The sequence below is a fragment of the Ptychodera flava genome, chromosome 5, assembly GCF_041260155.1.
Source record: "Ptychodera flava strain L36383 chromosome 5, AS_Pfla_20210202, whole genome shotgun sequence".
In the NCBI taxonomy this organism is placed as follows: Eukaryota; Metazoa; Hemichordata; class Enteropneusta; family Ptychoderidae; genus Ptychodera; species Ptychodera flava.
Window position 1 is genome coordinate 30,926,358 of NC_091932.1, and position 20,248 is coordinate 30,946,605.

The window sequence follows — 20,248 nt, forward strand, 5'->3', positions numbered from 1 at the left end:
TCTGGCTTGTTTTTGTTTTATAACGTCTCTCCTCTATTGACCATTTACTATGATTTTTAATTAAACCCACATTTGTGATCAGCAAAGATTTGTGAGACAGAACAGGGACTTACTGCCTAATCCATACATCAAGTCTGCACACAATACAAAACTAGTCATAAAACAACTCAAGTTGTGAGTTTCTATAACAACACAGGTATGATAGACTTTCTGGCTACCAAGTACGATATCATCTTGTAAATACCCAATTGACCTCTTGACCTTTCTATACATATACATATACCGGTACCTGTGACTGTTGACAACAGTAGAATGCATTTTGAAGGCTGTATGATAATATGACAAAATAGTACGGACATACTATGGAAAAGAATGCATGTATGTGTCACAAACAGTGAAAGGGCTACACAAAATACACGATGTCACAAACTACAGAGCTACCTGTGTTTAAAGCCCCATTAGCCGTATCTTTTTTACTTCTTTCAGTGATTGTTTTTGATTTTAAACTATCTTTTTGACTTTAAACACTATCTTTTTGATAAAAAGTGCATATTAGAGATACAGCTACTGGGGCTTTAAATTGACCCTGGCACTTCACCATGAAAGTCAAGTTTAACCCTTTTCCTGCCGAGCGCCCTTGTCCGTTATCCTGCCAAGTCAGTAGAAAAACGCCCCATAATATGTGCCTGCAAAAGATTGGCTCTCCTGCATGTTATCCTGCCAGGCATTTTGGCAGAAATCGCCCATTTTCAGGGTAGTTTTAGCCGTACTTATACATGTTAGACTTCGATAATTTCTACATGCCCGTAGACAGGGGAAGGAGCTCAAGGGTTACTGCAGAAAAAAATTGAGGTCACCGGCTTTGTTTGCCCCTGGGAGTGCGTCATTTTATTGCCGTTTCATGTTTATTTTTTCGGAAATAAACTCCTTCAGTATTACGCACGTCCGCTAGGCACAAACATCACCTCACTCGTCTGTTAGTCAGAGACCCTGAGGGTCGTGCTAGGGGTGCAGCAGCACCGTCAAACCTGTCCTGTTTCCCCAGGGTAGGGTCAATTGAATACGTACCTTCAACGACTTGGCAGTGTAGCACAAAAACTACGTTTTTGCCGTTGTATTAACGACATGGCTGAGCCATTGAAGCACAGCTCAACGTAGTTTAGCCAGCTCACTCGGGAGTTGGTTTACGAGTGTTACCGTTTATTACTGACTTAATCGAGTGGTCCTCAGTCAGGTACGGGTTTGTACCGACATGGCTTGGGCTGCAGCTAACCAGTGATAACCAGTCACTACACCCAAGTCTTCAGTTCACTTTTGCGATGCACGGGTGCAACGCAATATGCTTCCATTGTTCTAGCCATCGACGTGTCCACATGCCTGGCAGCCATATTGTACTGCTAGCTGGTTTGCATAACAAAAGCAGTCCCTGCTAAATGCAGGCGGTATCCCCGTAGCAGACTACGCATTTGACCTTATGTCCCCTTTTGAATTCTCTGTACGCAAACAGCGTACGTAGTTACCAAATAGTCGGCAAGAGGATGCGTTTGCCTGCAAACCAGAGCCAATACTTCGGACGGTGGAATAAATAAAAAATAGTGACAATGTCACTGGTCGCTCCCATATAGTTATCAAAACAAGCTAAAATCAAGCTAAAAGATTTTTTTATCACAAATAGAAACAATTCCCCCAATAAAATAAAATTATACAAATTTCACCAGAATTTGATCAAATCTTACTGACGTCACCGTAAAAACCTCTACACTAAGTTTCAACTCAATCGGACGTGTGGTTTCAGAGTTAAAAAAAATTTTTGATCAAAAATGAAAAAAATAGCCAAAAAATGCAAATATGCAAATTTCACCACGATTTGCCCAGATTTGAGAAAGGTCACTCCTATGCACTTCCATACCAAGTTTCAAATCAATCAGACTTGTGGTTTCAGAGAAGAAGATTTTTTGACCAAAAATGGGAGAAAATTACAAAAAAATTCATGAAAAATAGCAAGTCCAAGATACTGACCCAAGATGTGCACAATCATTTCAGGTCAGCCCAAAGTACTTACATGCTAATTTTTCATCTAATCTGCTCAGTGGCTATTGAGATTTTCAATAAAATGTAAACTTGTAAACATATATACATATGGCTATGGGAGCTAACAAACGACCCAATGGTCGACAGAGCTCTGCTGTGTTATGAAGAGAGCAACGTTTTGTGACATATGTATTGATGAAGAAGGTTGAGATCTTTGATAGCTCATTTCAGGATGGCCTGACCTAAAATGGCAAAATTAGATGCAAAAATACAAAATTGATGATTTCATCATAATTATGTATAAAAATGTATACCAAATATCAAAGCTATCACATGAGTAACTTTTGAGAAACAAATATTTTGACCAAAAACGGCAAAAACTGACCCAAAAATACAAAAATTGAAGATTTCATCAAATTTCACTATATCACACTAAGAAAACCCCAGGAACCTGTATACCAAATATCAAAGGCATCAGACAAGTAGTTTTTGAGAAACACATTTTTGACCAAAAATGGCAAAAATTGCACCAAAAATACAAAATTGCAGATTTCATCATATATTCTGTATATCATATTTAGTTTCTCTGTAGGAACCTGTATACCAAATATCAAAGCTGTCAGACGAGCGGTTTTGATGAAATAAATTTTTGACCAAAATGACAAAAAAATTCCTTAAAAATACAGATTTGCTTATTTCATCACATTTGAACAAATCCAATTGGGCTATCCCTAGGGACCTGTATACCAAATATCAAAGCTGTCAGACGAGCGGTTTTGATGAAATAAATTTTTGACCAAAAATGACAAAAAAATTGCTTAAAAATACAGATTTGCTTATTTCATCACAATTTGAACAAATCAAAGTTGGGCTATCCCTAGGGACCTGTATACCAAATATCAAAGCTGTCAGACAAGCGGTTTTGATGAAATAAATTTTTGACCAAAAATGACAAAAAAATTCCTTAAAAATTCAGATTTGCATATTTCATCACAATTTGAACAAATCCAAGTTGGGTTATCCCTAGGGACCTGTATAGCAAATATCAAAGCTGTCTGACCAGCGGTTATGAAGAAGGAGATTTTTTACCAAAAACGCCTTTTTTGGCACTTATTTGCATATTTTTGGCAATGACAACTTCATTTGAACAAAATCTCATCTACAGCCCATCATCCATGTACACACCAAATATCAAGATGAAATGTGCAGCGGTTTTGGAGTTTTTGATGTTGACGGACAGACATACAGACATACAGACATACAGACATTTCCCTAGCCTATAAGAATAGCTTCCATTGCCATATATACATATGGCTATGGGAGCTAAAAATCCAAAGCTACGTCCATTGAATGGCACGGCCAAGGCGGTGAAGGACGTTGCCTGGCTTGAACTTGCAGAGCTGAAGCCCAGCTTAGTACGTCGGACACCAGTTTGTAATGGTATTTCCGAGTCGTTCATATCCGTTCCATCGGAGGAACAAGTCGAGCCGTCCCGTCAAAAATACGTTCTAATTTTCAGTCACGCACAACTGAATAAGTGACTTTCGTCTCGCACCATCGGCATATCTGCCAAGTCGTTTGCAAGAGGTAGCCTTCTAGATTAGCATTGCCGAGTTGGTCAAGTTCGGCGGCAATCTCTATAGTGCCAGGCAGCCAAGTACGTCCAACTCCGCCAGAAAACGTCACCATGCTATCCTGCCAAGTCTGCTAAAAAGCGGTAAAAATAAACCAGCCCCCTCGGGTGTGGGGGACTGGCGGACAGGTTCTGCACCTTTCCCTGTCTATCGACTCCCTGTGAACCCATTTCGAGGGGAAAAGCGTTCTTGTCAGAAAACCTGTCCTCGGATGACCCCTAAACGCATAGGGGATAGCAAAACGTAGTGCCGTCGACTTGGCAGGAAAGGGGGTACCCAAAAAGGGTCCGATTTCCACCGGGTTGGTAGAATAACGGTCACCAGTACTTAGATTCTGGCTACACCGAATTTCAAGCGGATTTTCACCGACTTGGCAGGAAAAGGGTTAACAAACATTGCTACATGAACAAGACACCATGTTAGAGTAATACAAGCGTGGTTGGTTTTCAACAGAACTGTGATAATATTTCAGAAAGCCAAGGATTTTTAGTGTGCATGATGTCCGGGTAATATCTATGGATGTATTTTCCTAACATTGCAATGTAAGAACACTTCCAAAAGTTTCACTGACAATGTCAGCATATTGGTTTCGCAGTACATTGCAGTAGCCATAATATTTACCATGACCTGCAAAGTGTTGCTCATAAGAGTGAGTCTGAAACACTTTGACCGACATTACCTATAAGTTTTGGTATAACCCAGTGGTTTCCTATTGCCAAGTTGGATCTCTAAACTGTGATACGAGGGGTGAAAGGGTTCAGATACAAGTGATGCCAACACAACTTACCAGTAAACCAACACGGAAGGTAAACCTTACAGAGTAATGGACCTGGCTGTACAATACTACAAAACAGGAGTGTGAAAACTTACGATTTCATCAATTCCTTTCTCGGCAAAGTAGAGATGTGTTAGTCGTCGTAAGTAGTGTTGTAAACTCTCATCCCTCTTCTTCCTAGCATGACTCGAGGTCTTTGCTATGAGATCTACATTTAATTTGACCATCATGAGTACTGCAGTCCACCGTAGTGTATACAATCGCCACTACATGAAAATTTATGACCTGTAAAAGGAAATAAAAACCTGTTGTTGACTTTTTCAAGGGCAAAGTGTGCATCAAAAGTTCACTACCTGCAATAATTGATATCACAGGTTTGACAATACAATCTTTATCTGAGAGTGATGATAGCATTTTAAAATGTTTCACTCACTCTCTAAAGTCAGTGCAGAGATCCACTGTGCTTCATAATGACGAGTGTCTCATAGACTGTTTTGTTGATTTTCACTCATAAAAACTCCATAAATATGTCATGAATAAATGCGGCTATCTGTAAAAGGGGAGGGGGGCATTAACATTTCTTCTGAGCATGCTGCTGCACATCAGCACTCTCTGTTCATTGTTTGATAAAGTTATTAACCCTTTGAGTGCTGTAATTTTTCCCGCCAAAATTTTACTGCAACATTTTACCAATTTATGAAATTTTTCTGCAATTTTTTGTATAATTTTGGACCAAATGGACATCACATTTAATTGGCTGTAGTTTTTTACCAAATTTTTGGCAAAAATCTGGAAAAAAAATTGACAGGGGTATACTTTACAAAGGCGACAAAAATTGACTGTGGCACTCAAAGGGTTAAAGAACCTTACAAAAACAATGACTATGTAAGCAAAATTCTATATATTGACAGATGTCAAATACAAATTTGCTGGTAACGTTATGGGCTTTGGTCTGGAAATTATTTTTTTCCATTGAATTGCATGCTGGAAATGAGTAATACAGTATATGCAGTTGTGTAATGAACATGCATTACCTGAAAACATGCTACAGAGATAGACTCTGATATATAGAGTTGCGACACATAAATGTGAAAACTTTCTTCCTAGCATGACCCGGGAGACATGTCTAAGGTTTTGAAACCCTGGTAACTTGGCTGCTCTGCCCAAAACAAAACAAAACAAAGCAAAACCTCAGCATGGAATTTTCTCATTCAAATCTGCGTTAAAAAGAGATCATAACTTCCTATGAAGCCATGGTTTTGTTGAGTTGAGGGAGTAAGTGACAGTCTACGGTTTGGAAACCCTGGTAACTTTGCTGCTCAAACCAAATATAATGGGCATATACTAAAATTAATTGCAGTAAGATAACTGTGGAATCCACATAAAAAATGTACCTGCTTCATATCAGTAATAAAGAGTAGATAACAAATTTAATTCATAGTATACCAGTCCATATGTAAAAGAGAAAAATGCAACCTTCATGTTACTAATATCACTTGAAAATGGAAGTATTTTTTTTCTTCTTTGCAGTTTCTATTATTAACACCAGGAAGGAAACTAAGCTAAATTGACAAAATACCTAAACATCAAGGCATTGAAACTAGGAGGAAATGAAAGTACTTAAAACACAGCATAAATAGTGAAACACACCCACATCAATTATTCAGTAAAATATAATCTACTTTACTCTGGCCAACATTCCTTTAAAAGTTTATATGGGGAGAAGATATATTTAACATATTCAGGCCATATTATGTGAAAGAGCTATTCTTTGAAATTATAAATGTCCCCTCCCCTCCACCCTGGCTTTCTCTTTAAAATTAATTAAATTGGGAAGGAAGCGCAATCTCTGAGATTTAAAACCCGCTGATTTTTTTAACCCCTGCAATGATGCATCAGGGCATAGAACCTATCACAACACAACTCCATTTACAGTAGGAACATAAAAAAATGGCAATCCGTGTAAACTTGTTACAAAAAAAGATAGCTGACTATGAATACTGTTGGATGAACTTGGGCAAGATACTATCTGCTGTACAGGGAGACACTTGGTTGAAGCGAAGACGGTAGAAAAGGGATGTGAAACAATAAGTGACTGAGGGAATTTTTGCGACTCTAAGGTAACGTCATCCAGTACAATAATAACACCTGCATGAATGTACACTGCCTCAAAGAAACAGCTGTAAACTGGGTCACTTTATACTTGGCGTACTTGTTGTGAACGGCATTTGAATAATAAATATCACTAACACCATAAATAAATGATTTCTAAGAAACCATTTTCGGCGTTCGGTCAACCAGAAAAGATAAAACGGTCAATGCCATGGATCACTGTTACAATCGCACAAAGTGCAATGTCCCCAAGATGGCATCTGATATAAATTACGGTTCATATTAAATCATAGTATTATCATTGTAGATGTGGGTACACGATACGCTACATAAAATGTAACACACAGGGCACTCCAAAATTAAATGTGGTCCATTCGCTCCGTATGATATTGACACGCAATGCCAACACTATTACAGATTGACTACATGACTATGGCTTGGGGTTACGTGCCATTGAACTAAATCTTGTGACGACAATATCGTGTGGTAATATTAAAGTTTGAGTGGCAACAACGCGGCTGAACAAACGTGGTCTCGCAAAGTTGTGCTTCAAGTCGCGACTAGTCGCTTGACACTCAGCGCATGGAGGTAGAAAGAGAGATATGCATCTTGTTCCGTTGGGTGTGATCGTGAAAATTCCGACGGTGGAAAAATCAGCGGGGCCAAGTCTCAGCGACAGTATAAAAGGAATTAAGCATGCTGTTGCCCGGTCAGAATGCTTCACCATGACAGACTTACCTGCGACACACAAAGTTACATCGGTTGTATGAAGTGACCACTGTACACAGACTGGATATGGCTTCTCTGTGAATGTGCATAGCACTTCCTGTAATGAAGAAACGGAATTTGAACTTTAGGACCTGCCGCAAACCCATAGCATATAACAACAAAAAAATAAATCCGCAGCTAAAAAAGTAGTTCCAAGTAAAAGTGCCATAAGCGTATTATAGAATAGAATGACTGATATTAAAATAACTTATGAATATCATAATACATAAAAATTATCTGATACTCGACTTGCAGGTCAAAATGATATGATTTTAGGATGGCGGACTAATATTATTCATTCAATCCCAAAGTAGACCCTGCTCAAACAAATCACGTGACTTCCATGGCAACGTGGATAAGAAGGGCGCTGCGACACAGAAAAGGAGCTCCAAGGGTTATTTCAATCGTGGATAAGTCTCAAATGGGTTTACAAATTGTATAATTTTGAAATAGGAAGTGAAGAAAGTAATGTCTTCTGCGTTTTATCGATATGTCAGAGCGAATCACAGCGAAACAGCTATTTTGAGGCATTGCGACATTTTTAGCACAAGATTCGTTACTAAAAAATACCGAAGCAGTTTTCATTTCCGTTCACAATACTTGCTTTAAATCTGATGTGTTTGTTTGCGGTACTAGGATTTGATATCGAAGCATAAAGGAGGTCTTTCCAATATATATCCTAAATCCCGTTACGTTTTCTCTACGAATACACAGTTTACAAATCAATAGCGGTCGTGGAAAGTGGGTCATCGATAGGCTAAGCTTGCAAGCTTGGCTCATGGACCCTAGGGAAAAACTCGAGGGTCTATGCTCGGCTGCGCTCACAAATAATGGTACAGTCTAATCGATCAACCATATAGTTGTCTTTCGCATAAAAAATTACATAAATTGGTATTCAGAACGTAGTCCAGCCAATCACGCCACTGGATCTACACGTCAATCGACTAATTTCTCGCTCAGTTTGAAAATCAATGAAAATCATGACCTTTTCTTTTCAAATGTAGATTTCGGGATCGAAATCTCTATTTGGGGATACCCAGCCATATGAAAACATCAGATCACGGTCCAAACTTACTTACTCGGCGAGAAGAAAACATTTCAGCGATGCTTTTTTGAAAGGAAGATGTTATTCGTCTCTATTTACAAGCTAATACTGGGAAATTGTGTCTGATATATTTTGAACACGATTGGAACTAATTTGGGATAGTTGGACTTTCATATTTTTCAAATTTCTCAAAAGTGTTAGGTGCCGTATAGCTGAATGTTGCAATATTGCAAATTACTCATAAAAACAAGTGTGTAATGTAAAAAGAAAAGCAGATGAGATTAGGCCTATATTTGTAGATCGACATAGGCCTAACTTTTGTAAATCGACATTACCACCCAATTATCCCAAATTAGTTCGAATCGTGTTTTTGAGTCTACAGTCATAAAAACTCTGCTTAAAACACCCAAAATGGCCATCAAATAACCCCATTTTAATATGTAAAAAATTCAAAAGTTTCTGTATCAGAAGGGCGCTCCTAACCGCCCCATGTGATTGTATCATTTCAGCGTTCCACTACGTCTATACGCTTTTCTAGTCTTTCAAATCCTCACTCGGGTTGTTGCACATACTTTTAGCCTAATACCTAGAACAACTACATAGTGGAATTTTAACAGATTGATACCTTTATGACTTCTTATTTGTCCTCATCAGTAATTTTGCTGCAGTATTAAAGGATGCTTCTTTTTCCTTGCCAACTTTCTGAAACAGAGATGCTGTTTGCTAGTTCCATGTAAACTTTGTGCTGCTTTAAATTACTTTCCTTGATCAATTTTTGTCATGCCGTATGAAGAAAAGCATCTTAACAGAAAAAACAGCGAATATTGGCATTTCAGTGCGCGTATGCTCGGGAAAAAAGATTCCGCCGAAAGGGAAGTGAAAAAAGAGGCCAGAATTATGCAGTAACTAGTTTGTTGAAAAAAAATATTCCGCGTGAAGCAGGGAGAAAAAATATACTCCCGGCAGAGTCAATCTTTCAAGCCCCCTCAACTAAATATCAAATTGTTCACCCCTAATCTCTCATGTAGGGATGTACGTTTGTTGGTTTTAAAACTAGGTGGGCGACTCAACACATCGTCCATATGTGTGTTTTGTATATGAAAGTGAGTATTTTTAAATGTATATCAGGGGCAACTGACCACAGCCGATTTTTAGAAATTTTAACCGTAGTTTTTTTAAATGTAAATATGCGTTTCTGTCGTATTATGAATATTATTAACATTTGGAGGGGAAAATAATACTTTTTCGTAAGTGCCCTTTCGGTTCGATGTCAAAATTTACCCCTCGGCCACCTCCCAGCTTCCTTACAAAAGAACCCTCCCCTCATCCAATGCAGCCTGGACTGCCCTCTCGCCCGCACTACAGGTAAAAGTTTCCGTTGCGTTGTCTTTGCCTCGTGTATTTTCCTCGCCCCTTCGCAACCCCCCCCCGCCCCCAAAAAACAAACAAAAAAAACCCCAAAAAACCCCAAAAAACAATAAAATCATATTCCCTGCCCCATCAGACCTTTTTTCAAACTACCGACTGCAGTTACTGAGTAGCAAACTGAAACTCCCTGACTACGAGGAAGCATTGCCCGCACGACTATTCCTCGCAAATGAGCGCTAGGGCGCCCTCACACTCATATTCAGCAGATTGCCCAAACCAAGGACGGTTTTTTGAGCGAACAGTTTCGTTGGCTGCCTCTGATACGTTCTGTTCGGCTGTTTTGTATTTACAACTTATTTAGCTATGGTTTCAAGTTGGTATTGCATTCAAGCGACACTCTATAAATACATGAGAGCACACGCATCTATAGTATCGTAGCCAAGTATAAACATTCTGGCATCCGTAATCGTGAAAACAAATACCGCTAATCATTTATTCCACACAATTTACCAACTGAAGACGAATTTTATGTGACTCAGGTTTCGGAATGTAGCGTCAAGGTTAAGGTTTCGAAGTGTCATACAATCTCTCCACTCTGATGTAGGGACTGTGCATTGACAAGCAGACTACGGCTATACGTCTCGCCGTGTCTAAGTAGTTTTATCCACGAATAAAACAGAACAACAAAAAACGTAATGCTGGATGTATGGAGTAGCTTTCCATTTATGCTGGATGCAATACTCTCTCTAATTGTAGAAAGTAGGATTATCCCGTGGCAGGTTGATTAGTTATGCTTTACTGTACACGTTCATTATGTGTTTTTGCGGTGAGTCTTTCTGTTAGTTTTATAGTTTGTTTGTTTGTACTTATTTGTTTGTTTACTTGTTTGTCTTTTTTCTCGAATTCTCGTTAATGTATTGTTTCTGTATGTTCGTATGTTGATTATCTATGTATGCGTTTACAAAATTAGAGAGAGTATGACTATTCGGCCTCTCCCCGTGGTCCAATCACAGTCATGTATTCATTTTCCAGTACATATACCTTTATTCCCGCATTGGTCAGAACAAAACACCCTATTTAAATTTGGGCGGGAAACACAAACACAGATCGTGATCGCAAATCTCGCGGCTTTCTTGGCTCAGGACCTATATAGATGCCTTATGTACTGATGCCTCGAACTCGCGTATCACGCATTGATCAACAGATGAACTATATCACTTAAATGGTTCTACTGAGTGCACATACCTAGATCTTCAACAAAACTACTGTTAATGTATACTGCAGATATAACAACTTAAGATTGGTACACATTTGGAGCGGGGAAATTGACAAGCTCTGAACCTCGCGTGCTTTTCCTATACCATATCTCCCATAAGGATTTTAGCTTATATACAGATTTTTAATTGTGTGTTCTTCTCATCAAAAGCATAATTTATCTGACTACTCTGTACAGATAATAATGTCTTCCTCGTCTGAAGGGAAAACTAATTACCGTCTATATCCTTACAACACCCTTTCCCGGATGAACTTCAGCTCGCTGAATAAATCTTCGGAAGCGTGTGTTCGGAAACCTTTAGTTTGAACCAGTAAATCCAAAGCTTGTTTCCCAAGGGTTATTTTTCGTCGAAACAATTCAAACATTCATCGATCATAAAACTGCTCGTTTCTGTGAGATGGCGTTGTCTTTCACGCCGGGGCGTCTTTCGTGAATCAGATTTCGAAGAGAAGCCCATCCAGGACATGATCGTCAAAATTATATGTTTGTATTGTGTCAAAGGGAGATAAGTGACGTCAGCCCCCTTAATGTTATCACCTAGTTCAAAACCAAGTCCCTTGGATTAAAGCAGTGTCCCTTGGCGATCAATTACTTCTTGGCTTTTGGACAGACACACACAAAGAACATAGACAAGAACGACAGTATCAAAAGACATTTTTCAGAGATACAGGGCACTTGTCGTAACTTATGTTCTTTCTTAAATATTTCGACAAAGCAGGAGGAAATGTCTGGTAACCGGTGTTTGGCGCACACTGAAAATATTTCCTTTCGTAACCTCCAGTACATAATACAATAAGCTTAAATATAACGAGAGAGAGAGAGAGAGAGAGAGAGAGAGAGAGAGAGAGAGAGAGAGAGAGAGAGAGAGAGTCAGTCAGTATATAGTGTAGGATCGGCTTGGGATCTCGTTAGATGGTTTCCTAATTGGAAGGAACGCAATTAACAAACAAACATGTCAGCAAAACCACCTCATTAAGATATCATTGTTTTGAAGACAATACCCAGGAAGAACTTTCACTTCAAACATATACGAATTGTTGTGAAATGCCATGGATACCAAGAAAACACAGTTTAATGACGGAACAAACGCGCCTCAAAAACATCAGTAAAGATACATGTCCGGGCAGTGAATTATGCCAAGGGAGTACAAAATAGTAATGACAAGTGTGCTTTTGTAACATTGACCTATATTTCCTTCTGACACACAGTGGTCTGTGTAGCGTCGTTCTGGGGGCGTAAGGGAAGGGGTATCTTTCGCCTAATTATTATCACGGTCGACGGACATGCAGGTATTCGTAACCCTCAACTCATTGCAATACGTGAATGGTTTATTGCTTGTTTTGAATCATTTTGTAGCCTCTGAACAAAAATAAAGATTTCATTTGTTTCCCTCAAAATCGTAGACTTAGTTTTGCCCCGATAGAGTAAACTATAGTTTATAACAACCATAACTCTAGTAGTTGTCGGAGAGTTAGCATAGGGAATCGCATCAATTTTCAATTACTAATACCGGGCAACTGGAAGTAATTTGTTAAATACCGAACTTTTACGGGATCCTTGCTTTTGTATTCTCGATAATGCATAAAACGTAGACATTTACTTTCCTTGCATACGGAAAAGTTTGAGCGAAACTTTTACAACTTTCAGGTTCGAGGCTAGACTGAAAGATTCAGTCGCGTGCGGGCGCTCCGGCGCACTGCGACCTACGACCCTTTACCACGACTGAAGGCACACTGTTGAAATCCTGTGGTAAAGGGTCGTAGGTCGCAGTGCGCCGGAGCGCCCGCACGCGACTGAATCTTTCAGTCTAGTTCGAGGCGAGAACTAATTCAAAGGAAATGTGTACGGCGTCTGCACAAATCACTATGATATGTTAGTGCGTTCTTCCAAGAGGGTGTATTTCTACAGGATGTAATTCTACATCTACATTCTACATTCTACATACTTTTCCGTTGACTCGACAACTAGACGAGCGCTTGGCCGATTTGAGAAACAAAGCTGAAAATGTGTAAAGAGGTCGATTGTTGTGAATTAGTGCAGGCCTAGGGTTTGACGGACACAAGCCGTCTTCGAATGTGACTCACGGGCGGACAGCGGTATACCTTCTCCAATACATACACATTTCCTAAATTCAAGAACTGAGTAGGTGTTGTAAGAACAGCGGCAATATGATCCGTTACAGGGGAAGGGGTGTGAAGAGGCAGACTTGACAATTTCAATGCAATTCGCGCCTCCAAAGTTGAAGTCTAAACTTTTCCTAAAATTTTGCTCAAGGCTACTCTCAAAAATTTTCTAAAAAATAACAATACATAAATAAAACAGAGCTCAACGTGCCATACACGTTGCATAAGAAACGTTACATAAACTTTAGCGACGTTTGCGATTCAAAATGACAACAATTCTCGGTAAGTTGTATGACGGAAAAATCAAAGTTTTGATTTTCACCATAACAAAACCAGAACTCAAGCTATCAAAATAAGCCAACATGTGTACCAGCAAAATATTGTAAAATTTGAGAGCCCTGATATCATTCCTCGAGGCGCACCCCTGAAAAGGTCGCAAAAATGTCACGACGAAAATCTTATGAATGTATAGTCACAAAAACGCCTGCTCATAATTTTATACACCGAACTAGTAGACGACTATAGCAAATTTCTTACATTGAAAATGGGACAAACATTGAAAATTACCTGATATCGAAAGTGCTGTTCAAATATCTGGAAAAGACCTGCCCTAATGTTTAACGATTTAAAGGTATACAATCACCTGTAATCTAAATATGCCAATATATGGTCAAAGGGGCGTTCCTTGGTATTCAAAATGCCCATGTGAAGGCGCTGTTTTTAAAAAGCGGTCATTTTGCATTCGATAATAAGCTTGCTGTCAACATGTCAGGTGCCTTCATGTAGCAACATGAAAACATAGTGTGTAAATAGATACTGACATTAAACAGGAAATGTTTAACACTTTGTAAAAGCAATATGTGCATGTCTCATACATACACCAACATGCTCTAAATTGTCGTCGAGCGCACGATTACAGCACCTGGCGAAGTGGGCGAGGGCGGTCTACTTTGAAGATGACTCGTAGCACTGATTGCCGATCGTCCCTCTGGCCTGTCATCGTTTGAAGCAGCTGTTCCCCGCTTTCTGAAGAGTGTGTCCATAAAGGCGTGTCTGTACTGAGGCACCAACAAACAATAGACGAACGGATTGAGAGCGCTGTTCGCCAGAAACATCATCACAAGGCCGAAAGGTGGGTCGTGGGCAGGATTGAAAGTGCAAGCACTTTTATAGGGTGCCATACACACGACATAGACCACAAATACAGCGAAAACGCTCTTAGCTATGTCAATATCTTTCCTAGTTGGCTTTGAACTCGTAGTTTGCCAATCTGGGATATGATTGGCTATCTGTATTTGTGATTTTCGCACGACTAGCCATACTTTGATGTAACAGAATGCGTTAATGCTGAAGGGAACTATGAAAGTGAATATGGCAAGAAACACCATATAATAGAAGCCCTCTTCGCGTCTGTACATCAGACAAATTTTCTCCTGGTCTATGTAATGGTATTGTGAAAAGCCAAAAAGCGGCGGCAGGCTGAAGAAAACGGCAGAAATGTGGCATCCAAATGCACAGGCGAGAGTAATCTTCTTCGAGGCCCACTTTTTGTACTTCTGGTTGTGACACATACACAGATACCTGTTAACCGCTATGGCAGTCATGCAGAATATGGATGCAGCGCCGCTTTGGATGAAAAGACAGCCGTAAAGTCGACAGACGATGTCAGAATCGAGAAATATTTTGCCGCCTTGGGCGAAAGATACCACTGTCAAGGAAGTGAGTACCGAAGAGGTGAACAGGTCGGTAACAGCCAGGGCAGCCACGAGGATACCGGACTTAGTGTGCAGGGATTTCTTCGACGCGATCGTCAGGAGAACAAGGCAGTTCCCCAAGGTTCCCGTCACACTCACAAGGACCAGAAAGACGATGGCGGAGACGACTCCACTTGTTAGCATCTTTGACGGAGTGCAGGTGCTTCCCTGGCGATGATGCAGATTTGTCTATTCTTACAACTCGTTGACGGCCAAACTTAGAGGGGACTCTTCATCTATCTTCTCTGCACCCTAATATGTGTTGCACTTGAAGTTGAAAAGAAAGCTCGTTTGACTTCAAAACAACTCTGGCATTGCGTCTCTTAAAGCCGAAACGACGTTTACAGTCATGCAGTTTGAACTTCTGGAAAACATTTTCTATCGTGATGCGGGGGATCACATCATTTGGAATATAATGGCTACTGCAACATCCGACGATTTTATTGGCTAAAGGGTTATTTTCTTCCAACAGCATAAGTGTACCCCTTATGCAATCTATGACCCCCTAGCACAGTGATAAGAGAAACTCACTTGGGAATTCGCATACTGTTTTATCTGATTTTGGAGAGAATTAGTAATGTGTACTTTTCGAGTATGATTTTTTTTTGCTGCAATGAGTGATTCAAAGGGCTAACTTCATAGAATCAAAATGTGTTAGATTACATTAAGTCCTCAAATTCTCTCTCTCGAGCTGTGACATCACAATGCTAAACAAGTCATCCTCAATAAGGCTGCATTCACAAGTAATGGCGCGGAAGGGGGAGCTGGAGCAATCGCGATTGAAATCTATTTTTTTGCAACCCCCTCAGTAGTAAAAATTCAAATTCCCCCATGATCAAATTTTTCAAAGCCTCCCCTCAAACTATTGTGTAGCTGAATATTATAAGGGATGTACGCGAAGAAAATATAAACGGGTATTGCGGAGTTTTGATGGCAGATGTTCGACACCACACTTTTTGACGCACACTTAGTATATATTCTGTAGTGGTTATCGAAATGTCAGTAGTTTGTAGAGGCATATTCCTTAGGCAAGTTCATAAATTGCTTCAATTTAAGGTAATATGCACCTCGGAAGTGAAAGACTTAAACTTTTGCTGTAACTTTCCTCAAGGAATCTTTCAATCATTCTCTTTCAAAATCAAGAATAAAAATAGGGGGTCACTGTGCAAATTTTGGCACTAGAGAAACAAATAACCCAAGACTTACCGATATTAGAAATTCAAAATGGCCGCCATCCCTGTGTTAACTCTATGGCGAAAAATAAAAAAAATTTGAATTTCAAAAAACTAAGCCGGTGAAAAGTTTTCTTTCACCAAGAGCTTTAAAATGAACCCCCACATGTGGTATATCAGAAGAGAATTGTAAAAGTTTGAGAGTCCGAATATCTGTCCCCGAGGTGCGTTCTACCTTAAATGAATCAGAGGACATTTTGGATTTCGATTTTGCAGTCCTTTAACCACTGTTTAGTCATTAAACCCAATGAACACTGCACGGTTGCATTGCATCACTATCTGTCACAAAATATCCATCCTTTTTTCTGTGTTGCAGAAGTTCCATATTAATGGTTTGTTAATGTCTAAAATTAACCCACAATGCAACCAAATGACACCTTTTCAATGGCTAAATTTTTAAGTTTCTACAACAGGAGGCGTGGGTTCGCGTCTAAACAGAGGCAGTCGTCGGAACGGCGCGCGTGCGACTTTCTTGTTTACAAACAAGGTATTTCATGCATGATATCTAGATGCATCAAGTCAACATAGCTGCAACATTTAAAGTTCACGATATTTATTGTTAACAAACATGTTTTAACTTTCATCAATCGCTAACGTACCCTATAGATACAGTGTTGATATCGGTCGTAGGGGTCCCTGGCAATATTTTTGAGCATAGTTCAGACCACTGTCTCCCTTTAATAAATAACTGCATCTTTGATAAAGGGATGGTTATGGGAGGAATGTTTATTTTATAAGATCAAACGACACACTCCTACGAAAGATACGCCCCTGTGATCCCACATTTCCTCAAACTGGTGGAAAGCGTGAATTTCAAAGAAAATCTTACGTGTTCTTGGACACTGACGTAGCCGTGACGAGTACGCCTTGAAAGAAATCCGTCTGACGTAAACAACGCTTTTCTTTGTCAACTTCACCAAAATTTCTGAAATATCAAATATACCGCGTCGACTGGAACCGTTGTGTAATACAATGTAATTGCAAGGGATTAAAATAGGAGCGACTCAAACTGAACGCTGAAAGCTTGCTCCAAGGAATTCTGAAAACATTGTCTTTCATAGCCGAGAATAAAAATCGGGGGCCACGCCATTGCGCGGTGACGTCACTTCTGAGAAAACGTTGTGAAATCATATGACCTCTTCCGTGAAGGTGTGCATTTCGTTCTAGTGGTTGTTTCAACTTTTTCCCTTTGACTTGGGCATTATATCACGGTTATGTTGTGTTTATTTTAAAAGATATATTTGTACTGGATGAAACAACAGACCACCAAAGGCTTGTTATTGTATGTTAAGAAATCTAGATGATGCAGGCAGAACCACATGGGCCACCTACATCAAAAATTTTATTTTCAAACATGGTTTTGGGGTGGTCTGGAACAGCAAGTCGGGGGATAAAAACAATTTCTACGCCTTTTCTCAGGAAGAAAAAAGATTGTTACCAACAAGAATGGCACCACAAGATAACAGATTCACCTAAATTAAGCCTTTATTATAAATTCAAATCACTGCTTGAGCCTGAAAAGTACCTGAGCCATCTTAGCGGTATTCATTAGATTATTTTTTCAAATTTCCGTTGTCCTAGTCATACCTTAGACTACATGTTGAAAGGGGACGGCATCTAAAACTGCCTCGTCAACAAAGAATATGTATGCATCGTAAGAGTGTAAATGATGCTGAACTTGTAGAAAATGAATTTCACTTTGTGTTCATTTGCCCACTTTATAATGATATAAGAACAAGGTACATATCCACATCATTGATAAATATCCATCTGATGAAAAACTTGATCGTATTTTATCTTCGCAAAATATTAATGAGATCCCCCAACAGTTTGCTATTTTCCCGAGAAAAGCTTTAAAAAGACGAGACGAATGTATAACAGGCTTAATTTAATTTGTAAACTTAATTGTATTATTTCCATTATTGTATTGTATTTACATGTCTATTTGTATTTTATCAAAATATGTATTTTTGTTAAATTTATCTAGACTTCAGTTTGTCATTGACCATCTTCCTTTGTATTTATATTTCATTGAATTGTACGATGGGCTGAGGCCTTGTACTGCAATTAAAAACTATCTACTGTTGATTGACCAATCAGAGTGATCAATTCAGGGTGTTTTATCTACTCGTAAAGCCTTGGTCACCAAATTCCAGAAACGAATGACAGCGCCGTAGTGAAGTACTGTCCAATCAAAAGTGAACATGTCATATTCTGTAGACATCTGGTACGTTTTAATATTCAAATTTGGTAACACGTACAGCGGAAACCAGCTGCAACACAAAATCTGCTGTGCCCTAGGGCATTTATATAATGTGCCCTAGGGCATTTACAGGATGTTCCATTACATTGGAAGGCTATTTCACAAATAAAAGTTTTAATTCATATCCTAAACATGTTACATTGACAAAGGGGACGGTTGACGTAAACACATTGAAAACGAAAATATATCAGTTAGGGGTGATCATAGTTTTTAAGTCGGATAAAACCCTCGTACTCGGGCTCTTCTGGTATATAAAGTCCAACCCTACGATAAAATGTCTCGGCCTGCGGCCTCGACATTTTATCGTTGGGTTGGACTTTATATACCAGAAGAGCCCTCGTACTCGGGCTTTATCCTATACTTAAAAACTATCTACTGTTGATTGACCAATCAGAGTGCTCAATTCAGGGTGTTTTATCTACTCGTAAAGCCTTGGTCACCAAATTCCAGAAACGAATGACAGCGCCGTAGTGAAGTACTGTCCAATCAAAAGTGAACATGTCATATTCTGTAGACATCTGGTACGTTTTAATATTCAAATTTGGTAACACGTACAGCGGAAACCAGCTGCAACACAAAATCTGCTGTGCCCTAGGGCATTTATATAATGTGCCCTAGGGCATTTACAGGATGTTCCATTACATTGGAAGGCTATTTCACAAATAAAAGTTTTAATTCATATCCTAAACATGTTACATTGACAAAGGGGACGGTTGACGTAAACACATTGAAAACGAAAATATATCAGTTAGGGGTGATAGTTTTTAAGTCGGATAAAACCCTCGTACTCGGGCTCTTCTGGTATATAAAGTCCAACCCTACGATAAAATGTCTCGGCCTGCGGCCTCGACATTTTATCGTTGGGTTGGACTTTATATACCAGAAGAGCCCTCGTACTCGGGCTTTATCCTATACTAAAAGAACTTGAATTATATCACGGTGGCCTATTTGCTTCCAAGGGCGAAATCTATGAAATTTTCCAACCAGCGAGGAAATTTACACTTTCTCAGTGCCCATCATGGGAATATGTAGCATGATAGGACGAGGAAGTCAAGGTGTTATTTTAGGATTCAAATCACTCACGGGGTCTCGTTTGTACGTCATTTCCCTCCTCACAGCGGGATTGACACCACAATTTAAAATGTTACATATCGATCACCCTGGGCATTGGCAGGGTCAGCTGAAATCGAGAAATTGTAAACATAAGTATCACATATATATTAACATACTTCTCTAAGATCTTTCGAACACAAATGCAATGCGGACGGGGCTAAAAACTGTCTTCTGTGTATAATTTTACCAAATTCGACTCACGTCTATAAGGAATCCCCCTCCCCATCGGCGAAACTTCCTGCTTTCCCCGTCCCAGTTACAAAATGTTCCTCCTACCCCCACCATCAAAACAGTTCGCTACTGGCCCTTCCCCTCCCCATCACAAGATTTTGCCCTCCGATCGGCGAAACTCTGAAACCGACTGGATCCCACTGCATACTCACTCATTTGGCTTTACCAGGTGCCCGCTAAACAAAAGATCACAATTCCGTCCTTTGACGGTGAAGAATTTCTGCTCGCCCCTTCCGCAAACATGAGAGCGAATACGCCCACCCGCCAAGAAACGGCTTGCCAACACCCAACGTAATGAACACCTTTTGGCTACCGCTGGGTGGGATTCAAATGGCTACCGCTGGGTTAGGGGTTCAATGTTAAAAACAATTCGCCGAAAAAAATATTTTAGCTGTTGCGAAAATGAAAAAAAATATATCTAGAAACAGGAAGAAGTGTCAAATTTTACTGGAAAAAGCTTTCATTCAATGTCTGATAACTCAGTTCAAAAGGGAAGTAGCCAATTGTTAGATATTGTTAACAT

At 39.5% G+C, this 20,248-nt stretch overlaps 1 protein-coding gene across 1 annotated transcript in view; it reads right to left on the minus strand.

Moving 5' to 3' along the window:
* Positions 1–7,423, minus strand: part of LOC139133498 (protein phosphatase 1 regulatory subunit 42-like) — a 29,531-nt gene extending 22,108 nt beyond the window's left edge. The window contains exons 1-2 of the mRNA XM_070700131.1: positions 7,291–7,423; positions 4,536–4,725 (exon numbers count right to left, since the gene is read on the minus strand). Of these exons, the coding sequence (XP_070556232.1) occupies positions 4,536–4,670 (135 nt within the window). The 5' untranslated portion in view covers positions 4,671–4,725; positions 7,291–7,423. The remainder of the gene's footprint in view (positions 1–4,535; positions 4,726–7,290) is intronic.
* Positions 7,424–20,248: the final 12,825 nt, after the last annotated feature.